This window comes from Barbus barbus (genome assembly GCF_936440315.1).
Source record: "Barbus barbus genome assembly, chromosome: 14".
NCBI classification, from domain to species: domain Eukaryota; kingdom Metazoa; phylum Chordata; class Actinopteri; order Cypriniformes; family Cyprinidae; genus Barbus; species Barbus barbus.
The window spans coordinates 12402830-12427049 of NC_136742.1; the positions used below are offsets into that span (position 1 = coordinate 12402830).

Below are 24220 nucleotides of genomic sequence, written 5' to 3' on the forward strand. Positions count from 1 at the left end.
TGTGTAAAAAAAAAAAACACGTACAGAGGGTTTTTTTTTTTTTTTTTTTTTTTTTCAAATGTCTCCATCCTATTCTGTGAATAATACATGGAGGGCTTGTGTTATTATGTATCACACACTAATGAGTTGGTTGGCATGCCTGCTTCGGACAGCATATCTGCAATACGGGAGTTGTCTATATCCCATAGTGAGATACCGAAGAAATGTTTGAAAGAGAATTTTAGGTTATTCACGCAACCCCGGTTCTCTGATAACATGAGTGAGGTATCTCACCACACTTCCCTCCTTGCAGTACCACGGGGAAGAGATATGCTGAGAATGAGGTAGGGACCGTTATGCCGTGGTATATATTGGGGAGGCGGGACTCCCTCATCACTGTCGTGATTGGTCTGTCAACCGACAGACGTGGTGTAATTGGTGCTTCCAGGATTGGTCACGTGATGCGAATCCCATAGTGAGATACCTCACTCATGTTATCAGAGAACTGGGTTTACGTGAGTAACCTATAGTTCCAAGCCATATCGGCCTAGAAAATCACAACTTTTCAGTTTCCGTCAGTCTTGGTACACGGTGTAACTACAGAAGAGTCAAGTTTTAAATGGGAAAAATATCGGAACTCTTTGGTAATTTTTGAGCGAGATGCTAACGGTCTAATCAGATTCAATGATCTATGCTAAGCTACGCTAAAAGTGCTACCGCCAGATCCGGAGATCAGCTGAATGGATTCGAAAACGGTAAAACTGAACTGTTTAACTCTTGGGGAGTTGGAAAATGAGCCTATTTCAAAATAAAAGTGGAGTGTTCCTTTAAGTACTTGATGGAAGGATCTTTCAGATTTTGTTGGAAACCTGCATGCATATAATGTGTGTAAGACATTGTTTTTTACGTTTGTGTCACAGAAACATGCTGTTGGCTGAGCGGTGTTGTCTTTTAAGTGCTGAGATTTTGAAGAGTCAGACCAAATATTCAGATGCTGCCACACTTCTGATCAAGATGACCAGTGAGGTGAGCTCAAGTCCCAGCTGACAGCGTTTCTGCAATCACATCTAAATTACTAAAACTAAACCAAATGTTTTATAAGCGTGTAATTTCAAAATTGGCTAGGCCAATTGCCAATTTACATCACTTCCTCTTTCCCTCTCTGATAGGACTGTGACCTGCGGAGTGCACTCCTATTGGAGCAGGCGGCTCACTGTTTCATTAATATGCGCATCCCCATGGTGAGGAAGTTTGCCTTCCACATGATACTGGCTGGTCATCGTTTCAGCAAAGCTGGACAGGTATGACAGCAGACACAAGAAACACTTTCCTAAAATGTACACGTCTGTCATTGTCAGCATTAGTAATAAGTAATAAAACATGTATTCAGGGGTTTTCAGATTTTGTCTTTGACGGTGCAGGGCCTTGGAGTAAAAAAAGGTTGATATGCAGTGCATTAAACGTCATGAAAAAGTATTGTTTGCAAACATTTTTAAGCATTGCTGTTTTAAAATAAATGATTTTAAAATGCCATTAAAATGCAATCAGCAGTGAAAGAGAACTCATTTGGCTATATTCGCGTGCTGTCTGATAGACTGTTTCTGAGCGCTGTCAGAGAGGCGAACGCACGTGAAGACGACGCTCATTGAATGCGGGAGTTATTTTTGCCGCTTTATAGGCCCTGAACGGTCAAATCTTTGCAAGTATCCTTGTTAACACAGTTTAGTGTTAAGTCTTAAGTGAAAGCAAACAGCTGAGAAAGAAAACGTGTAACAGTATATTGGATCCGGGCAGCTCTTAAAGTGACAGCAGTCTAATATTCCTGCTGTCTGTCATTCATATTTATCAAACAACAAAAGAGAGAATATCTCACTGCTCTTGACTAAACCACGTTTGTAACTTTAATAAGAAGAAATATATATTTTAATTTACACCGTGAAGAATATGCGGTGTTTTTATACATTTGATAACTTATACAATGTAACATTTCTTATTTATTTGTTCTACTGTAGTTTTTTTTTGTCCTATTGCTTTAATTAGTTTCTTATTCTTTTTTTAATCACTGACTGTTTACTTGTCCTCAGGGAGCTTGTTTTCTTTTCTTTTTTTAATTTAGGCTAGTTTTTTTTATATATCCTATTATGATATTTGTATTAACATTTTTGATATCATAAAGACTGTATTTAAAGTAAAAACAACTATATATATCACAAAATAGTTGTTTTTACTTTAAATAAAGTCTTTATTATATCAAAAAGTTTAATACAAATATCATACAAAATTGACTCATCTAAGTTTGCTACTTTCTGCCCTGAATAAATCAGAAGCTTACATGACATCTGAAAAGCCATTGGCTCTTAAGTGATCAGAAAAAGCTGTGTTTACAGAGTCAGATGAGGTCAGGCTGTCAATTTTCACCTGGAAGCTGACGCTGATTTAACAGCTGTGAAAGCTATTGATGTTGTAGTAACATGAAGTGCTCTCACGGATGCAGATGCATTTTTAATGTGTCAGTCAGTTCACACGGTCTCTCTTGATGTTACAGAAGAGACATGCGTTGAGATGCTACTGCCAGGCTTTGCAGGTGTATAAAGGTAAAAGTTGGACACTGGCTGAAGATCACATCAACTTCACCATCGGTCGACAGTCCTTCACTCTGCGGCAGCCAGAGAACGCTGTGGCCGCCTTCCGGCACATTCTCATCAACGACAGCAAACAGTCGGCTGTACAGCAGGCTGCTTTCCTCAGGGAGTACCTCTATGTGTATAAGGTTAGAAACACACACGGGCATCACATTACATACAACTTAATGCTCATTCACACCAAGAACGATAACTATATTAGTGTCCACACTAACAGACGATAACGTAACATTTGTTAGGAGAGCGCTGCAGTTACGTCAACTGCCACTGAGCTCTGGCCAGTTTTATTGTTCATCAACTGGATAATTTTATTGTTCTTATGTGTCGTTATCGTTATAGCTGTGGTGTGAACTTCCCTGTTTTCACAGAATTATAGTGATTATTAAAACATTACAATTATCTACTTTGTGTGAAGACGAACATGAAATCATAATTGACTTTAATCTGATAAACATGTTTGCTTTTTAAAATATTTATTATTTAGTATTATTGTAATAATATAAATATTTTGTCTTGCAAATCAAAGTCACCTAGTGCAACCAATGATATTTCTGAATTATTAATTCATAATATTTGTGTGATATTGAACTTTCTATTCATTAAGGATTCCTGGGGGGAAAAAATGGTTTCTTAATTTTAAAATTTTAATCAAGTAAAAAAAACTACAACAACAACAAAAAACTGTTATTTAAAATTGTAATATTATTATTATTTCACAATATTAGAGTTTCACACTATTTTTGATTAAATAAATGAAGCCTTGGTGTGAATATGAGACTTCTTTCAAAAGCACATTACAAATCTTACCTACCCCAAAATTTTGAATGACAGTGTATACTAAAAAAAAAAAGTTTTTGAAAATAGTGATTGATTTGTACACTCTCATGTTTCAAATATGTGACCCTGGACCACAAAACCAATCATAAGGGTCAATATTTCGAAATTGAGATTTATACATCATCTGAAAGCTGAATAAATAAACTTTCCATTGATGTTTGGTTTGGTTAGGATTGGACAATATTTTGCTGAGATACAACTATTTGAAAATCTGGAATCTGAGGGTGCAAAAAAAATCTAAATATTGAGAAAATTGCCTTAAAGTTGTTCAAATGAAGTCCTTAGCAATGCATATTACTAATCATACAAAATTATCATAGTAAAAATAATCATATTACTAAATGTACAAAATATATTCATGGAACATGATTTTTATTTAATATCCTAATGATTTTTGGCATAAAAGAAAAATCGATAGTTTTGACCCATGCAATGTACTGTTGGCTATTGCTACAACCGTGCTACTTACGCTTTTTTGGTCCAGGGTCACATGTTACTTTTTATATTATTACTGCTTTTACATTGCACTTGATGGTTACAGCACATGACATTTTTACTATTCAACCAAATAGAGACATAAGGTAAGAGCAGTTTAACATTGAACCTGCATTTCCTCTATTACTCTCAGAAAGCAGCTAGACTCTGGTAGTGTCACTTTCAGGCAACTGACCCAGTATCTTTCCCCCACCACAGTCAGACTTTAGCCCTGAGTTTAACTGTCTGTGTCTCTGCGTGAGACTGCTCTTTCGTCATCGTTTGGTTGAGTCTTTTTTATCAGCGCTCTGGCCTTGGGTTGTTCTGGTCCATAGAACTCCATCACCTTCAAGCACCCAGCCTGAATACATAATAAGAGGAAATGACAACTTTCGTCTTTGTTTTGTTTCTTAATGGGAGTTTTATGGTGCCATTCTAGCACTCCAGGAACAGTGTAACATATCAGTGTCGCTTATCATAGACAGCAAAGCTCTTTGTGCAGTTCATTTATACAGTATATGACCATTCTCAACCATCTTTAGATTCTTTCTTTAAAACACATTTCCATGATTCAAAGTTGAAATGAGACGTCCAAATGTGGTTATTTACAGTGTGATTGTAGTGTTATTTTAGTATTATTTATTAGTGCTGTCAAACGATTAATCATGATTAATCGCATCCAAAATAAAAGTTTACATAAAAATGTGTACTGCGTATATTTATGTATAAATTCACACATATGCATTATATATATATATATATATATATATATATATATATATATATATATATATATATATATATATATATATATATATATATAATGCATATGTGTGAATTTATACATAAATATACCAATTTAAATTAAATATATATATATATATATATATATTTAAATTTAATTGGGTTTAATCTAATATTTATAGTTTATTTATTTCAACGTAGTTAAAAAATCGCTATAGTTATCTTTATACTCCTAGTTCTTGGTGTCAGCAAGAATACTAATTATTTAGGGTCATATTTTTCCAGTACAGAAGCAAGTGATGTTTATGACACTTTGACCTTTTGCCCTCAGAGCATGAGTCAGTTGACCGGTGACTGCTCCCTCCCGCAGCTGCCTCTGCCCTGCCTGCACAGCTCACAAACACGCGTGTTCTTCGGCCATGAGCGCAGACTTGCTGAAGGTAAGCACCCTCTGTCTGTCTCACACATTCATTTACACAAATAAACACAGCACAGCACTAGGGTTAAGAATGACATTTTAACATCCACATTAAGTTGCGATGGCCTTTTCCCCATCATGCCCAAAGTGAAATGAAGATGAACACAGCACCTTTTATATTCTCAGATAAAAAAGTAATTTCCAGCGAGAATTTCAAATGAGATTTTAAAAGGAGTAGTAGTAGCGCTGAGGGGCTGCTCCTCACATCACAGAATAAATTACATTTAAAATAAGAGAAAGAACATGGACTGCCACATTTGATATCTGCAATGAACTTCACTTCAATTAAAAGAGACATTTCAGGAATATCACGGAACTCAGATGTGTGTTAAAAAAAATGTGGGTGAAGAGAACAAACCTGAGGAGGTGTGAAAACATTTTTAATTAAAGTCTTGGCCCGGATCTCACACTGAAAGGGAGGGAGGCTTTAGTGGTGTGTGTTGAATGATGAATGTATGTACCTGTTGTCTCTTCCACTGCGCCACTTGCCTGAGGCTCTGAATCCCAAATATCTTCTGAGACACTGGCTGATTGGACATAAGCCAACTCTCTTGAGTTTATATATTCTTCATTCCATAATATTCCCTTTCTGCTGCCTTGATTTGTCGGTCATATTTGTAAGGAGAGAAGAAATGTATGAAGGGAAACCTAATAATCATGTTCTTGATTTGAAATGATCCAGAGAGAGTCTTCAGCTTCGAATACATATGACTGTTTGTACAAAATGTCACAAATTAATCAAATAATTATCAAATGAATAAGAAACATTTAAGTTTCTGTACTATTGCTCTTTTTCAGTCCTAAATAATTCTGCTTATTTCCAAGTTTTGAATCCTAGATTTGTGTGTAATGTCAGACTTTTGGACTCCACAGTGTGTCAGAAAAATATAGTAAAAAATGTCATATTGTGAAATATTATTACAATTTAAATTCACATTTTTTTAAATACGTTTTAAAATATTTATTCCTTTGCAAAGCTGAATTTTCAGCATCATTACTCCAGTCTTCAATGTCACATGATCCTTCAGAAACCATTCTAATATGCTGATTTGCTGCTCAAGAAACATTTCTTATTATCAGTATTGAAAACTGTTATGCTGATTCAAATTTTGTGGAAGCAGTGATACATTTTTAAAGGATTATTTGATGAATAGAATGTTAAAAGGAGCAGTATTTATTCAAAAAAGAAGCCTTTTCTATGTAATTCTTTACTGGTGTTATTAGTCAATTTAAGTGAAGTGAAGTGACATACAGCCAAGTATAGTGACCCATACTTGAAATTCGTTCTCTGCATTTAACCCATCCAACGTGCACACACACAGCAGTGAACACACACACACAGCAGTGAACACACACACAGCAGTGAACACACACCCGGAGCAGTGGGCAGCCATTTATGCTGCGGCGCCCGGGGAGCAGTTGGGGGTTCGGTGCCTTGCTCAAGGGCACCTCAGTCGTGGTATTGAGGGTGGAGAGAGCGCTGGACATTCACTCCCCCCACCTACAATCCCTGCCGGCCCGAGACTCGAACCCGCAACCTTCGGATTACAAGTCCGACTCTCTAACCATTAGGCCACGACCTCCCTGTTTTTAATTGGTCCTTGCTAAATAATGCATTGATTTCTCTAAAAAGGATACTTTTCCTGCATTGTACTACATTTCATCAAACTATTAAACAGCATTTTTCTTGTATAATTATGCATGCAGTTTTGGTAACACTTTATTTTAAGGTGTCCTTGTTACACGTTACATGAACATACTATTATAATAACAACCGTAAATTATGCATAATTACATGCAAAGTAACCCTTAGTCAAACCCTAATCCTAACCATAAAGTACGTACATGTAGTTAATTTATATTACTCAGTACTTAAATGTATAATTACAGTGTAACAAGTACACCTTAAAATAAAGTGCAGTTTTTGTCATTAATTGAACACACATGGAATACTATTTATAAATGCTTTGTTACAATTTAAACAAGTTATTGAGGACAAAATAGTATTTAATAACGAGTGACCACTATCAAAATGTAAACTTTAATTTACACATCTACACTAAATTGAACTTAAATTTAGTATATTAATGCCCATGTTGTTTTGTCTCATTTGTATGTGATTGCTGATCTGACTGACTGGCATGTACAGTACCAGTTGCATTTACTAATCTCTTACTTGATTTTCCACAGGTGAGAAACAAGCCGCAACGCATGTCTCTTTGGACCAGGAGTTTGACCGGGATCTTTCCCAGCTGTGGAGGGAGTTGGAGGAACGGGTCGTCGCTGTGGCGAATAGAGGGACGGTGCCCAACACCTTCCAACCCTCCCAATGCTGTCTGAACAGTCAGACGGACAACCTCAGATACCCCCTTGCCGTAGTGGAGGGTATGTTTTCCCTCCTACAACACCTACTTTTTAGGCATTTTTGTTTGTGCTTTATATCTGTTCTTCTAATGTTTGATTTGAACACATCTATATTGCCTCGACTGCTCCATTGACACAAACTCTTGGTTTCTGTGGAGGTTTTGATGCACTTTAAGGTCTTCGTTATTGTGTTTGATGTCTTGCGGGGCTGCGTTTTTGGTTTGTTAGTGTATTTTTAATTATTCACCATTTGCTTTCCTCTTTATTTAATGAAATCTAAGAGAGAACTAGTGAAGCATAACGGCCTTGCCTGTTTTTGACCTGCCTCATCAGTGATATATACAGTGGTGCAAGTAAGACAAGTATTGATCATAGAAATGAATTAGTTATCATAATGGCCGACCATTCACCTGTTAACACCTCACAGCGAGGGGGGGAAGAGTAAAGAGGAACAGGAAGAACCTGCAAAACACCCTTTAGTGTTGCTGCCATGTTCCTACTTGTAATTATTCCTCATTAGCAAATATTTCAGCAGCATAGCACATTAAATTAAATGAACTGTTGCTCGACAAAATAATTCAAGAGTTTTTGTGTGGGATCAAGCACCTTTCTAATGATGCATAGTTATAGGCTGCCTGCATGTTAAGTTGTAACCTTGTAGTTTTTCTGTATAGATACGTCAGGATTTATTGAGCCTTTTGTAGTTTTACTGTAGCAGCTCAACTGGTACATCCTCAGATCTGAGTTGTGTGTTGTTCCTGTTTCATAATTTTCTTTCATGTCATTTGCTGTTAATACATTGGCTTCTTTCTTGTTTTTGCTTCACAGAGCCTATCATTGTGGAGCTGGTTTTCCGTAACCCCCTGAAGGTCCCTTTGGCTCTGTCGGCTCTGTCTCTGCTGTGGAAGTTTACTCTGAAAGACTTCTCAGGCCCTCAGGGCAGCACAGCTGAAGAAACCTTCACCAATGAGAAAGAGACAGCATCTTTGAAAGAAGTGAGGCCGTTAATCGTCTCTCAGTTCATCGTGCCTGAGGCGTCCAGCTTTAAGTTTCTCATCAGTTTGATTAACTTCTGCATTTGAATCTATTCCAGACCTCGGCCCTCAGTGACATTATTGATACGCAAGTCATTCCAGAGTTCGCCATAAGTCCAGAGGAGACCAAAGTGGTTCGTGCACCATTTTCCTCTTATCTCTCCTCTTCTAATTTATCTTTCTCCTCACTGCTTTACCTGAATTGGCTTTGTGTTCTTGTGTTTGTTCTGGTCTCACTTTCTCAGGCCCGTTTGAGGTTGCTTCCTCATAAGACTGGAGAGTTGCATGTTCTCGGTGTGGTGTACAATCTGGGCACTGGAGAAGTGGACGACAGTGAAGGTGTATCACAAACACTCATTCTTTGATGTTTTGTAAACACTGAAACCAACAGTTAGAGTTATTTATCTGATGTAAGACTAACTGTAAATGTGACTGATCTTTGTGCTGCAGGCTCGCTGGCCGGGGATCTGATGTGTGTTCGTGGACAGCAGAATCTGGAGATCCAGGGACCCCGACTCAATATGACCAAAGAAGAAAAGACTTCCGTCAGCTATGGACCAGACCGCCGCCTGGACCCCATTATTACTCCACCTATGCCCTTACTGGAGGTGTGTTTGAGTAAATCAAACTTTGATTTTAAGCTTTAACAAGCTACAGGACCTAAACTGGTCCTGAGAGCAGATCTAGTATAAAAACACTCGTCACAGTTAAATCGAAACTATTTAAGGATTTACAGTGTTCATATTGCACTGCAAGGCCTGAGTGATGTATTGAATATTCACAATATATTCAGATTGATTTTGGATTGGATATATAAAATGATGCTATATTGTGAATATTGCAGTGATTTAATTAATTAGTATTTCAATATTTATTTGCATAAATAAAGTAAGAGCAAGTTCAGTTTATTTATTTTTTTGCATCTGTTAAAAATTTCTGTATCATTTGAAGAAACAGTATATCCAAAAATGAAAATTTACTGAAAATGTATCATACTCAGGCCATCCAAGATGTAGATCATTTTGTTTCTTCATCGCAACACATGTGGGGTAATTTAGCATTACATCACTTGCTCACCAATGGATTCTCTGCAGTGAATGGGTGCCGTCAGTATGAGAGTCCAAACAGCTGATAAAAACACAGTAAAATCACAGTAATCCACACCACTCCAGTCCATCAGTTAACGTCTTGTAAAGTGAAAATCAAATACGTCATTTTTTTCAAACCATTGCTTCTAAATAAAATATGTTTATAATTAATTTGAATCAGGAGAGAAATATGCACAGATCAAGCACCGATTACAAGCAAAAACAGCTCTTTGAGGGATTTTGATATGCGAGGACAACAGAGGACGGATTTTTTCAATGGAGGAAGTGTTAATATGGATTATGGTCTCATATTTTGGCCAGAAGCAACCGTTTAAAGTTAAGTAAATCTTAAATCTTGATGGATTTGTTTATTACAAACACGCAGATTTTCACTTCACAAGTTGGTAATTGATGGACTGGACTATTTGTGTATTATTGTGATGTTTTTATCAGCTTTTTGGACTCTCATTGTGACGGCACCCATTCACTGCAGAGGATCCATTTGTGAGCATGTGATGTAATGCTACATTTCGCCAAATCTGTTCCAATGAAGAGACAAACCCATCTACATCTAAATCAACCATTCAGTGGTTTATTTGACACAAAAATGTTGGCATTATAATGAAGATTTGTGCACTAGTTGAAGTCCCAAAAGTAAATCTGTTTACAGAAAGATCACAAAAGAGCTGTCAAGCTGGGAAAAATTATATGTTCCAATGCTTCTGGGATTCAGGGCCCCACGTTTTTATCAGTATTGTTTTAAATTACCACCAGTCTATTTTGATGGCTTCTGAGGAAGTACTATTTGGTGGATTTAAGTTTTCATTTCAAGGCATTGAATCTCTTTTTAAAAAGATGGTGAATAAACTCATCAAGGATGTTCAGCTTTTTGCTTTAGTTATGTCTGTGAAATAATCAGTAATTATTGATTTTGGCTGACTGAAATACTTTTATTGAGTGCTCTTATGTGAATAAGTTTGCACTTTGCACTCGATTCTTGTGATATTGTTAGGTCCTTATCGACCTGTCTCTACTTGTAACAAAAATGATTAATTATGTTTTTTACTGTGATTAACTGTGGTTTTGCTCTCGGTTTAACTCTTTCAAGCCCATACACAATTCTTTTCAAACATTTGATTTTTTTTTTGGCTTGAATAAGTCAAAAACCTAAAATCAATGCTGTGCAGTTCAAAATGGTTTTGTATGCATCATCTAATTTATCATCTTGTGAACGATTCATTTAGAATGATATTCCAGTCATCTGAGACATTTTTTATTTATTTTATTCTGCTAACACCTTTGAAATGTTTTTAACAATGTCAGTTCAGAATCATTGCAAAATATAATTTTTAATAAAGACTCTAAAACATTTATTTTATTTTAAATAATATAATTATCTAAATCATTTAATAATTTAATTCCTGTTTCTGTTTCTGGCAGGGTTAAGTGGCGATTCTTTGCAAGAATAAGCTACATGTGCACCAGACTGTATATCAATAGTCAAACCTCTGTTAGATAAACCATGTAATTACTGCTTGTTTTCCATTTTCTGCCTAGGTGTTTTTCATTAACTTCCCCACTGGGTTATTGTGTGGTGAGATCCGAAAAGCATGGGTGGAGTTTGTGAATGTGAGCGCAGTCCCTCTCACTGGTCTTCGGGTGGCATCCACTCACCCAGAGTTTTTCACGTTCGGGAGTGCCACCTCTGATCTCACCCCAGTGACCCCCACAGCAGCAGAGCACTGCTCTGCATACAAGACTGTGGCCCTGCCCCCATCAGTGGCGACCGTGTCACTCGTGTCTCCAGCAACGTTTGGGGTCACCAGTGGTGACCGGCCGGTGGTGGCAGAGATTCCTTTATCAAGAGGTGTGTTGGGACCTGGGGACGCGTTACAGATCCCATTATGGCTCAGGGGGCCTGACCGAGAGGGGGTCCATGAAATCAACTTCCTCTTTTACTATGAGAGTACAGAGAAGACTGCCAAACTCAGGTACATGGCCGTGTATGCTTTATTTAAACTAATAATGGACAGTTCTAAGAACTGAGCAGGGTTTGTTTAAGCTGGTTTTTCTCAGGCCATTGTAGCTTCTTTGGGTGTATATATTGTGAACATATTGCTGGACGGTTATTATTTCATTAAGTGCACTTGGATATATGGGTTCATTTTGGATATTTTCTAGGACAATAAACGCAATTAAGACTTCAGATGGTAGTTGTAGCAGCCATTGTTTAAAGATATGCACTGGATATTAGTACTGGACATGCATTTTTATTATTATCTTAAAAATATTTTTTTCCACTAAAACGTAAGTACACTTTTTATTAAATTTTTAAGTACACTTGTAAATACAAGTTTATTGAATATGCAATATTTATATAGCAAATAAAAATGAGTGATAAAAATTAGTTAATAAAATGAGTGCCATTAAAATGAGTTTGCGTTAATGCGTTATTAACGTGCTAATTTTGACAGCCCTACAAAATGTTTAATTGAATAAATATATATATTTTTTAAATCATTAGACTACAACATATAAACATACGTATTATTAATGTTTTAACTATCAATTTTTTTTTTATTGTCATTGTTAAACAATACAAAAGGTATTACTTAATAATGTTATAAATAATAATTAATAATAGCTATACTAATAGTATAACAACAACAATAATAATTATATATGTTAATATTAGTAAAATCTTATGTAATTTTAAGTATAGCGTATGTATAATATAGTATTAATACTGTTATAAATAACAAAGCTAAAAAGTTAATAAATTAATGTCACTGTCAATACAAACGTTGATGTTGTTATTATTAGTAACAATAATGTAGTTATAATATTAATACTACTAATAGTAGTATTAGTTACAATTACATTTTTATTTTTTACAGTTACATTAAAATAAAATTTTATGAGACCCACCAAACACTTAACTGATTAAATAGAAATTTGAAAATATTAGTACGAAATATTGGTTCCTGTGTCTTCTCGAATGTACTCGAATCTAATAAAAGCAAAATCTCCAAAATATAGCTTATTCTTTATATAGTGTTAAAGATATTTTAATTTCCTTTCATTGGCTACTGCTGATGCTGAGCAGTTGTGGTTTTGCGCTGTTAAGTGTCTGATAATCAAACATAAGCATATGCATTTTCATTTGGAAATTTGCTGTCTGCTATTTAAAGAGGACTAATTGGCCTTTGAAAATGACCACATGACTTCCAGTGACTCATCTTGGCTTTCTCTGAAACTTTTAGTCACAGGGTCCTTCGACACACGGCTTTCATCTGCGCAAGCCGCTCTCTCAGCGTCAGAGCCACGGCCAGCTGCAGCAACACACTGCATGGCAGAGAGAGAGAGACCGAAGAAAGGCAGGAGGGAGAGGAGAAGAACGGCAGCATGCTAGTCTTTGTGGACGTGGAGAACATTAACACAGTGAGCTCTTTCCCACACATGAACTGCTCATGTGTCTTATCTCACCTTAATACTTTCTCTTCTTGCACTTCATGAATTGTGTGAACACTGTGGCAGATGTGAAATTCTCTCCTAATTTATGTAAATAAATAAAAAATAAACAGCAAAATGTAATCCTTTTGCTTGCTAAAAGTGAAATACGGCAACATTTTAACACGCAGTATGAAAAATGAATATTCATCTTGAGATTTACTAAGGATTACATTTAGCAGTGTTATAAAATTGTGTTTTCTTAAAGTTGAACTTCAAGTGAACATTACATTACAGCAAACTTAATCTGCATTTTAAAACAGGGTGTATACGCATGCACAATTTAATATTTAATACCTGCTGTTATCGATAAAAAAAAAGTCTAATATTGACCAATAACCTATTTTTAAGCACTTTAACATGCACATCTTAACTATTAATTGTTATTATCACAGACGAGTGAAGCATTGAATATATGTATTTCATTTTTAAAAATAATACATCTCTATTTTGTCTCTCCCTCTATCAGAGTGAAGCAGGTGTTCGTGAGTTCCACATAGTTCAGGTGTCCAGCAGCAGTCGGCAGTGGAGGCTGCACAAGTGCATCAACCCTGTGGGAGATAAAGGTATGAATCCTCCAGCACGCTCTGGTTACATCACTTAGTCTTTTAGCATACACTTTCATTCCTCTTGCAGCCACCTGAGGTTAAGCACTTTGCTCCACATTGCTTGGTAGTCTGTGAATTGCTCCATTATTTGGTTCCAAGCCAGTGTGCCAGAGTTTTTTCTTCCATCCAACACAAAGCGAGATGCATAGCAAAATATCCAAAATTCATAATGGTGGTCTATCATGAATGATATCCATTCTTTCCTCTTTGCTTGTCTTGCGCTCAGACTAACATCAGTGTAAAATAAGTGTTTCTTATCAAAGTCTTCTTAGGTAGAGAACCACATTCTTAAAATATAAAGGCAGCTATATATTTGCATGTTTTAAATAATAAAAACATTTATACTGTGTAAAAAAATGCTTAGTGTAATATACTGTAAAGACGAGAAAATTATATTTTTCCCCAAAATTAAATTATTAGCATTTATAATGACAACATGGAATGTTTTTAAATGTTATCAGAAAAATATTTTGGATTTATTATTTATATTCTCTTAATATCATGTTTAGTATTTTTCTTATACATTATAAATGGTTGAAGGGGGTCTCTGGCAAGGGAATCATCATGTTTGGGAGTTCTTGGCCTAAATAAGTACCAGCTGCAGACAACTCACAGAACAGTCAGTTTTTTAAATATTTAGTTTTGCACATCTGCAGTTCCTTTGAAAAATCGCACAGATCCGTGGAAAGCACAATCTGCCTACATAAATCCTTATGCACCTCCAGCACTGTGAATATTGATGCAGAGGAACTTGATTGCATTTCAGAAGGCCAAGCAGAGTATCAAAAGAAGCTGGGAGCGGGTGCAGACACACAATCATACGTTCCATGACCTGCAGCCTTTAAATGGCCTATTGAAAGTGGGTCACAATGCATTTGTGTTGAGTCATCTGTCCGGCTGATACCTTAAGAGCGAGAAACTCAGGCTCATACACACTCTTCAGAGAGTGATGCAGCTGCTCTGAAATGCTGAGATGAAATTAGGTCACTTTGAAATTGTGCTGAGTGTGTGAAACATGCATGCCACACGCATTTTAACGGCGTACTAAATTGAATCCTGTGTATGCGCTCATCCTGTACCGGCAGCGTGGATGAGGCAAATACATTTAATGATGTGAAAATATGTGAACAAGAACTTGTGGATTCAAAACGATGCATGTTTAACTGAGCACAACTAGGGTTGCAAAGGAGAGGAAAATTTCTTATAAATTTCTGGAAACTTTTCAAAAATCCCTGGAAGATAAAAAAAAAAATCTTGAAAGTTTCCAAAATTTCTGTAATGTTTTCGAAATTTACTACAAATTTTCCACCATTTTTTTTACCCTAAGCACAACACTTCCAAAGCTTAATTGGTGTTTGCTTGTTAAAGGTGTGAACTTCGGTGTGTAAAATCAATCTTCTGTTTCACACAGCAGCCCGGCAGATGGTCTTGTTTAGTAGCCTGCATTGATTCCTGCCTGCATCATTCTGTAAAGTTAATAACGATGTAAATAGTTCAAATAATATGCCTGCAAAGTTCTTTAATTCCATACTTTTAATTTATTTATTAGTGTGAAGGAACAGAGTTACTGTAATCTGAGGAGATGATGGAGCATGATGGACCTACAGCTACAAATAAATGAAGTATACTGCCTTGTGTTTAGTCTTTGAATACTTTTAATTTTGAAAGAAAATGTTCTCTACTAAACTTTTGGCTCTAGCCAACTGCTATGTTAGTATCCTAGGCTTGAGACATGAAAAGCACACAAGGTTTCAAGTGGGATTGAAAGATCTTTAGTTCTGAGGATGTAATCTTAAAGTTTGATCTGTTGATCTCAATGGCTTCAATGAGACTCACTCACTTAAAGGGATAGTTCACCTAAAAATGAAAATTCTGTCATCATTTACTCACTTTCATATTGTTCCAAAAAGACTTCTGTTCATCTTGGAAACAAAAGAAAATGTTTTCGATGAAACTTGCAAGATTTCTGTCCCTCCTTTGAAAGTCCATTCCACCAAAACTTTGATGCTTCAAAAACTTTTATAAGGACACTGTGAATGTAATCCGTATGAATAGAGCGGTTTAATCCCAAATCTTCTGAAGAGAAATAATCTCTTTATGGGATGAACCAATTCAGTTTAGTCTTTTATTCACATGATCAATGACCATAAATAGAGATCATCAAATATCATAAATAGAGGCTCAAATGTGCTTGTTTGATACTAGATGTGAAGGATTAGCCCTTATTTTAATTTAAATTTTGGGGAATCTATTCTTAATATACCTAATTAACAACTTGTCCAGCAAGCATTAAAATCAGTACGTTATCTTTTAACAATTCAGTTTTATTCCCAGTGGCCACCGTAATAACACAGAATTGATTAGGTAAATTTTGAGCGTAGGTAATGCGATCTTTGGCAAATAATTTAAGACTTGGAAATTACACAGCACCAAACAAAGATGTCTTAATAAATTCAAAGTTTATTTACTACTCTACACACTACTAAGCTAACATAACACAAACAGAATACGTAAACACACAAACACACACATTGCAATGAATTGTTTTGAGATGAAGAGAGTTTAAGGTTTTAATGCTCTTTTTCAAGAATGCTCTAACTTCAACCTGAGGGAGTCATAAGCATGGAACTTTACTATCTTTACACTTAAAGAGGAATGCAACCAGTTTCCAGCAGCATTAGAAAGAATTGTTTGATTTTACTTGCTTTACGTTGAGTTCCGTTCCTTTCCTGTTCGAGGGACCCCTGGTGCGGATTTGCTGCTGATGTGTCGTCGTCACGTGATGTCACGGGAGTACCCTTCGGTGGTTGGTTGGCTTCTTTCTGACGTGATGAAGCTTTCAGGTCTTACGGCTTCAGATGTTAGTTTCTTTAGAAGTTTGACTAAGTCTTGATAGTTGTTCAATTGCTCGGCCAGATGTTAATGGCTGGAAGCGCTTAGCAGCACGATCAGAGCAGGAGCCGAAGTTTTCACCAGGTCAGCGCGCGAGAAAGCAAAGAGAACATAGACAAAGGTGGGTGCCTGTCTTTTAACGGGATGACTTCAGTCCGCCTCTTTTGCTGTTTGATCCAATCCCAAGTGTCTCTGTAGGGCGGAGCCCCGCCCCGCACGGCTCAGTTTTCCGCGCATAAATTATCTGCCCAGTTATTTTATCGCATGAAGAAACTATTGAAAGCAGATTTCTGTACGTGTTGTAATCATACATTATGATGATAAAAGCCAATTTTCATCCACACCAGATTATTGCTGACGCAACTAGCTTTAATTCGAAATCAAACAACAGTTATTTGGCATACTCAAAGTACATACCTTAATTTTATATACTGAGTGGTTAAGGCATAGATTCTAGATAATCGCACCAAGCTTAATTTCATGAAATACAACCTGAATATATATTGTAAATATATTGTACATATTGCTTCTGAGTATATTGCTTTAATAGCAGGAACAATTATACTTTGTTCTTTTTGCAATCCTTAACCAAGATTTGAGTCTCTTTGTCTGTTTAGAAGAAGAAAAGGATCATTGGATTTATGCGTTAAGCAGTCAGGAGGTCGTGTCCAGATCCAGAGGTCTTTGTCCTGTTTCTGGTTGAATTATCTGTGTGTGTCCTTGTCTGTGCTGGATCCTTTCCAGATGCAACGGGCTTTGTACTATTCGACTTCATTTATGGTAAACCGGTCACGAACATTGAAGGTTCTGTTCTTTAAAGACATCCAGATGTTCTTCTCAAATATCTCCTGTTTTTTAGAGGTCTCCTGAGATAAGGAGATTTAGGGCAGGAAATCAGCCAGCCAGTCAAATGCTGGGAGTGGGAGGCTTAATTCCTGCTCAGGAATGTTAGCTGTTTTGAAATTACCTGTGTGTGCCCTGGTCTACTATGCACTATATAGAGAACCAATGATTTTGAGATAATATTAAAAATGTGAATATGAACAAAAGTCATATGGGTTTGGAACGACATGACTGAATAAATTATGACAGAATATTCTTTTTTTTGTGTGTATTTTATATATTTTAGAATATTTTATATTTTTTCCGTAAACGTCTTCACCGTAATGCTGTTTCAATACCACATGACTTTCTTCCATAGAGCACAAAAGTATTCTGAAATCATACAATAACTTTTTGTAAGGAAATTTAGGTTATTCATTCATTTTAGTAATTTCATTCTCTTCTACAGCCCTCAAAGCTTATTAACACTTCAGCATTCACAATTAGTGCATCACGGTTACAACAGAAGTCAGTAACTATGTTTCCATTACTCTTCAAACTGCACAAATTGAAAATACGGCCAATGGAAACACGTCAATTTTGTCAAAAAAAGTTTTTAAGGCTCGCATGAGGTAGTTTTTCAGGCAATTAAAAAAGGAATGCTTCACAAAACTGCAATGTAAACAGCATTAAGATTGCATTAACAGGTCACCTGGCATACGTAAAAAAGTCACATGATCATTTTTTGATGCACTATAACCTCCAAGAAACACCTCATACGTGGCCGCTCTCAAGTATAAAGGGCTTTCCTTGCCATTAATAACCCCCTATTTACACTTTACACGTCTGTGGTGAATTGTTCACTCTATTGTCAGTGCTTGTGTTTATACCAGCCGCGCCGCGGTATGTTTCAGTAGCGTTTTAGAAGCGGATCCCTATAAAATAATGGCTCTTCACTAAAGATACACGCAATGCCTCCTTCGAATTAAAATAATGGCTAGTGTGGTGGCTGGAATCTATGTAAACCTACCAACATCCGTTGCCTGACTTATCGCTATAGGAAAAAAATTACATTTTAGTCACATAACATCACTTAATGGAAACCCATCAATTTGCTACAGGTTTTGTTATCGACATTCAAAAAATATTACAAAAGTTTTGCGCAAATCTGTAATGGAAACCTGGCTAGTGACATCAAACTTGGTGTGACAAATCTTGTAATTTTGAATGTGCATAAGCTCAAATGAGATTTGACAGCTGTGACAAATGATTTCTGTCAATTTTTGGTCTGTTACGCACACAAAACTAACAGTGGCATATTAAAGTAAGTGCAGTTATGACCTGAGTTCACATAAAGGTATGTTCAAAAATGCTGAGGCTAATTAAAACTAAACATTTGAAGCAATAATAAAGAAACAGAGTAAAATATGGAGCAAGGATAGCAAAATGCACTTTAAAATTCTGATTTAGCTTTGAAGAGTTAATTAACTGGCATCGACATCTGAACTGTTTTTGTGTATTTGAGTCTCTGATGTGGGAGCACCAAAAATAAAGATTTTCTGGGAAGAAGTGGATGAACACTCATCATCTTTCTTGTATTTTTTTCTTCATTTCATGTTGTGTTTGTAGACTCTAAGCTGGCCAGCAGGGAGAGGGGGAAGCTGTGCTTCAAAGCCACCCGATGCAGAACAGAGGAAGGTGGGGCGTCCAGTCCACAAACCTACACAAAACATCATGTATTCCATGTATTTTTTTGCAAAATTTGCACCATTGCATGAATGCAGTCTGGAAAGACCAAGATGTGAATCATATTTCTAAAATGCATATGTTGAGGTGTATCATTTTCTTAGCAAATCGAATAGATTCCTAGATGTGACTTTGCCTCCGCAATCACAGCTGCTCACGGCCAATGAAAATGCAGCAAACTCTGGTTAACATACTGATGTTTGAACATACTGACATTTTTTTCCCTTATTGCCTCAGCTACCTCAGATGCAGCAGAAAAATACACCTTTGCCGACCTTAACCTTGGCAACGAACAAGTAAGAATGCCGTTTTGTTGTCACTACTAGTTCAGATCGATGCTGAGAATTAAGCGTCACTGACTATCGTCTTCATTCAGCTTCTCGTTGTGTTTCACTCTGTCTTTTTCTCTTTCATTAGATTGTTAGCTCTACTACTCCATGTGCTGATTTTTTCTTCCGGAGGGGTCTGCCCTCTGAACCCAGGAGAGGGGGTGTTTCCACAGGCGGTGCTAGTCAGATGCAGAGACAGAGCCTCACGCCACAGAGCGGGACTGATGACGGTGTGATAAATATTGTCAAAAAATGCAGTGAAATAGAGCTTGACATCATCATCCTCTGGAAGGTACCCTGATGAAATGTTTAAACATTTATTTTGACTCGAGGAGAGTGAATCTTTTTCATTCATGGAGATGATTATATATTTAATTATTATAATTTTTTAATGTTGGATATTTTATATAATTTTTTAGGGGGGGCGTGTTGAGTCCAGTAATTGTATTTCTTTATTTTTGACAATTAATTTTTAGGACTGTCTGAGTCAACGTGTTAATGTACTAAATATGTTAGTTTTTAAGGGAGAGATGTGAGTCTTTTATATGTCAAAGTTAACCTAAGATATTAAATGAATGTTTCTTTCTGTTTTGTAAGGACTGTTCAGAAATCACGAGTAATGATTTTTTTAATCTGTTTAGAGAACAATTTTTAAGTGTAAGAAATACAGTCAAAATGTGCATATAGTTCTTTATTCCTCCATTAGTGGATAGAAAAAAATAAATACTTGTCAAAATGCATTAGTAACTGAAATTAGTGGTTATAAAACACTTTAACTATTCAACTGGCTCCCAGGTAATTTATGTTCAGATCCCTGATTTAAACCTTATAATAGAAGGTGATTTCTAAAAGCATTACCAGGCACCTGGCCACTAACTTATATTTGTTCACCAAACTAATTGGCTTAAGCATTTGGCACTTAACACCTGTTAATTTTGGATGAATACACCACAAATCAGCATCATGGAAAGTTTTATTAATTAATGATTGCTGGCATTACTGATACTTTAAGATTTAAGGACAAATGTCATTGTATTAATCATATAATGTGCCGTTTCAGGCATATGTTGTGGAGGACAACAAACAGCTGATTTTAGAGGGGCAGCTTCACGTTGCACTGCAAACCATTGGCAAAGAGGCCTGCTCGCTCTCACAGAAAGAGGTACTACACACACACACACACACACACTCACAATGACTCTGTCTTGCTATTCAGCTCTTTTCATGTGGGTGCTTTACAAACATGCATAAATGCAGAGTCATTCTATAAAGAATATAGTCACTTCTTTTAGTGCAAGAGACACTGTATCTTTTCAGTGAGGCTTAGTAAGTGTATACTTGAGCAAATAATAGTGTCAGTTATTGATAGACCATGATGTCTTCATCTTAATACACTCAAGTTAAGCACACACAAAATAAGTGGTAGTCTTTTTTTCTTTGTTGCTTTCTTTTCCCTGTATCATTCAGTGTGTCAATAAAAGACCCCTCATGGGGAAAAGCCTGAACTCAAATAACAATCCTCTGAACAGAAGCTTTAACCTTAATATGCAAATGTAATTAATCTAATTTGTGGCCTGTAATTTTAATGTGTCTTGCTATCTGACACGACAAGAAAAATGCCTTACTCCACATGCAGCAGTCAAACACGCTCGATAGCATGGAAATGAATTTTAGTGAATTAATTCATCACTGACCGACTGTGGCAGACGGTTAACTCAAGCATTAATAACGCACTTGAGCATTGAACTAAAACACTGAAGTTCCCACTAAAGGCGCACTTTTTCAGGCATTCGTTTCTGATTAAGTAAATCAGAGATCAGACCAGCACATGGAAAAGAGGTCAAAATGATTTTGATTCAGGACTGTGTTTATCTCTCACTTTATCTCAAGTAATGGATCTGTTGACACAGCTGCAAGTCGCTTTTATGCATGTCAGAGCCTTGATGCTTATGTAGGGCATGGGTGGCTATAAAGGCACTTTGAAGAAAGTGAGAAAAGAAATCATTTCAGTCTCCAGACCTTGATATGTGGGGAAAGGTGGATGTGTCCTCTGACTTTAATTATTAAGAAAGGTGAAGGCTGGAAGTAAGGACTCTTTGGTGTATACTGCTCAACGTTGGATAAAATGGAGATGGACCTTGAAACTCATGTGTGATTTCATTGGAGACCTGGATACTTGTGGAGGCCAAAAAAGTAGTACACTACATTGACGTAAACAATAAAAAAAAAAAAAATGTAATTGCTCTCCAATTTATTTTGTCATTGGACAAAAAAACGTCTATAGTGTTTCTCATTTGTAATGTTCAATGTATGGACCCATGCTTCTAATATACAAGACAGATATTGCAGCATATTAAAGGAATAGTTCACCCAAAAATGAAAATTGTCTTCATTTACTCACCCTAATTTTTTTCCAAACCTGTATGACTTTCATTCATCTTTGAAACACAAATGAAGCTATTTTACTTCAACTTGAGAGATTTCTGACCTTCCATTGAAAAGTCCAAACAAACAAAACTTTGATGCATTAAAAAGTTCATAAAGACATCGTAAAACTAATCTATATGAATCAAGCGGTTTAATCCACATCTTCTGAAGAGACAGACATTATTACTTGATGCACGAGAACCAAACAGGTTTGTTCGTTTGTTTCTGCTTACCATATTTGATGAGCTCTATGTTTATATATGTGAGTAAATGTCTTAACTAAATTGGTTCATCATACAAAGTGATCAGATCTCTTCAGAAGGCTTGGATTAATATGGATTACTCTAACGATCTCTTGAACTGTATGAAGCATCATTTTTGGTGGTAACCTTAAATGGAAGGACAGAAATCTGTCAGGTTTCATTAAAAATATATTCATTTGTGTTTCAGGTCTTAAGGGTTTGGAACGACTTGAGGGTGAGAAATGAATGACTTCATTTTCTTTTTTGGATGAACTATCCCTATAATATGCTTATGTTCCTTGCAGAAACTCTGTGACATTGAATAAATTGAACATTTGGTGGGTTTTAACACTTTCTCAGGGGTCTCAGAGAGGCTTATTTGAATATGTGAGTCCTACAGACAAGCCCAGACCCCTCTAAGGCCAGCCGAACTCGAGAGAGCCCATCACAGATGTACTTTTTTGGCCATTGTATCACGTCTTTTTTTAGCATCTGCCACCTTGTTTATCCCTTTCTGTTCTCACTTTAGGATAGTTGGTTTGCTTTGTGAGGTGTCTGGACTCGGATACAAGCTAAGTACACACGGTCCTATGCACTGGCTCTCGCTCAAGTCTTCATCTCATAAATCGACTTTCTTTTTTCTCCATCTGGGATGGAGTGCAAGAGCAATGTGACTTTGAGAGCATTATAAGTGAGTCCTGCTTTTTATGAAGATGGATGCATCCTAAGGTGCTTTAAATGGTCAGAGAGCCAGACAGCAGAGACTCTGACCTTCATAAGTGTCTGCGTTTGGATCTGCGTGTTGCCTTTCCAAACTAGAGGTTCCTCTGTTTGAATATGTAGATTAATATTCAAATGTTTAATGTGTTTACTTGTGATGTGTTTACTGTGCGGAATAATCTTGCCTGTTGTAAGTCTAAAATGGTGCAAATAAGCAGCAGAAAAAGCAGGACTGTGTGGGAGTGTGTATGTGTGTGTTTCAGAAGTATTTAATATATGGTATTATCAAGGTGAAGGAATCGGAGCGTTCCGTGTGGGTGTTTTGTACAAAGTGACAGCTCTCTGCTGATTTGAGGACTACATGTCAAAAATCATGTGTGCGCATGGATGTTAGTGTAGATGCCAAGTATAATATTGTGTGTTAAAATAGCAATTCATTTAGAAATGACTGTTCTGTCATCATTTACTCACCTTCATGTCATTCCAAACCCACACTGCTGTTTAAAAGGTTGGGATCACAAAGATTCTTTTTGAAGAAATTAAAACTTGTATTCAACAAGGATGCATTTAACTGATCAGAAGTGACAGTTAAGTCATTTATAATCTTACAAAAGTTTTTAATTTCAAGTAAATGCTGTTCCTTTGAACTTTCACTTTCACTTTCTATTCATCAGAGAATCTTCTAGGGAACCCCCCCAAAAAAAAACCATGTATCATGGTTTCCAACCAACAAAAAGAATAATAATAATCAAAAATGTTTCTTGAGCAGCAAATCAGCATAATAGAATGTTTTCTGAAGAATCATGTGACACTGAAGACTGTAGTAATAGCTAATTCAGCTTTACCATCACAGGAAATTAAAATAAAATTTGAAAAAACATTAAAATAGAAAGCAGCTAAAATTATAATAAAATATCACAATATTGCTGTTTTGATCAAATAAATGTAGCCTTGGGGGAGCATAAGAGACGTCCTTCAAAAATTCTCAACTTCATATGACTTTTCTTATCCTAATCGTTATTCAAATTGTGACACTAAATATTGGTTCACATGTGTCTATTTACCAAATATAACATGCTAAGTTTGAATATATGGAAGTGCAGATGTACTTTGAGAGTTATGGCACAGCGCAAGATTATGAAAGATTTTAATATGTTACGGTTACCAAATTGAAATAGTTGTTTTATATTAATAAATGTTATTTATTTTTGTGATGACAGTGCTGAATGCATTATTATATGAATAGTACAAACAAACAGTTTAAAATATATTAAAATTAAAAGT

At 36.2% G+C, this 24220-nt stretch overlaps 1 protein-coding gene across 3 annotated transcripts in view; it reads left to right on the plus strand.

The window, feature by feature from the left end:
• Positions 1–24220, plus strand: part of LOC306880602 (trafficking protein particle complex subunit 8-like) — a 51302-nt gene that overhangs the window by 21111 nt on the left and 5971 nt on the right. For all 3 annotated transcript variants that reach the window (XM_079434229.1, XM_079434230.1, XM_079434231.1), the window contains 16 exons: positions 900–1005; positions 1149–1280; positions 2525–2749; positions 5008–5116; positions 7345–7539; positions 8347–8513; positions 8612–8686; positions 8798–8891; positions 9003–9160; positions 11198–11631; positions 12904–13081; positions 13620–13716; positions 19102–19170; positions 19456–19514; positions 19636–19839; positions 20608–20709. In XM_079434229.1, the coding sequence (XP_079290355.1) occupies positions 900–1005; positions 1149–1280; positions 2525–2749; positions 5008–5116; positions 7345–7539; positions 8347–8513; positions 8612–8686; positions 8798–8891; positions 9003–9160; positions 11198–11631; positions 12904–13081; positions 13620–13716; positions 19102–19170; positions 19456–19514; positions 19636–19839; positions 20608–20709 (2404 nt within the window). The remainder of the gene's footprint in view (positions 1–899; positions 1006–1148; positions 1281–2524; positions 2750–5007; positions 5117–7344; positions 7540–8346; positions 8514–8611; positions 8687–8797; positions 8892–9002; positions 9161–11197; positions 11632–12903; positions 13082–13619; positions 13717–19101; positions 19171–19455; positions 19515–19635; positions 19840–20607; positions 20710–24220) is intronic.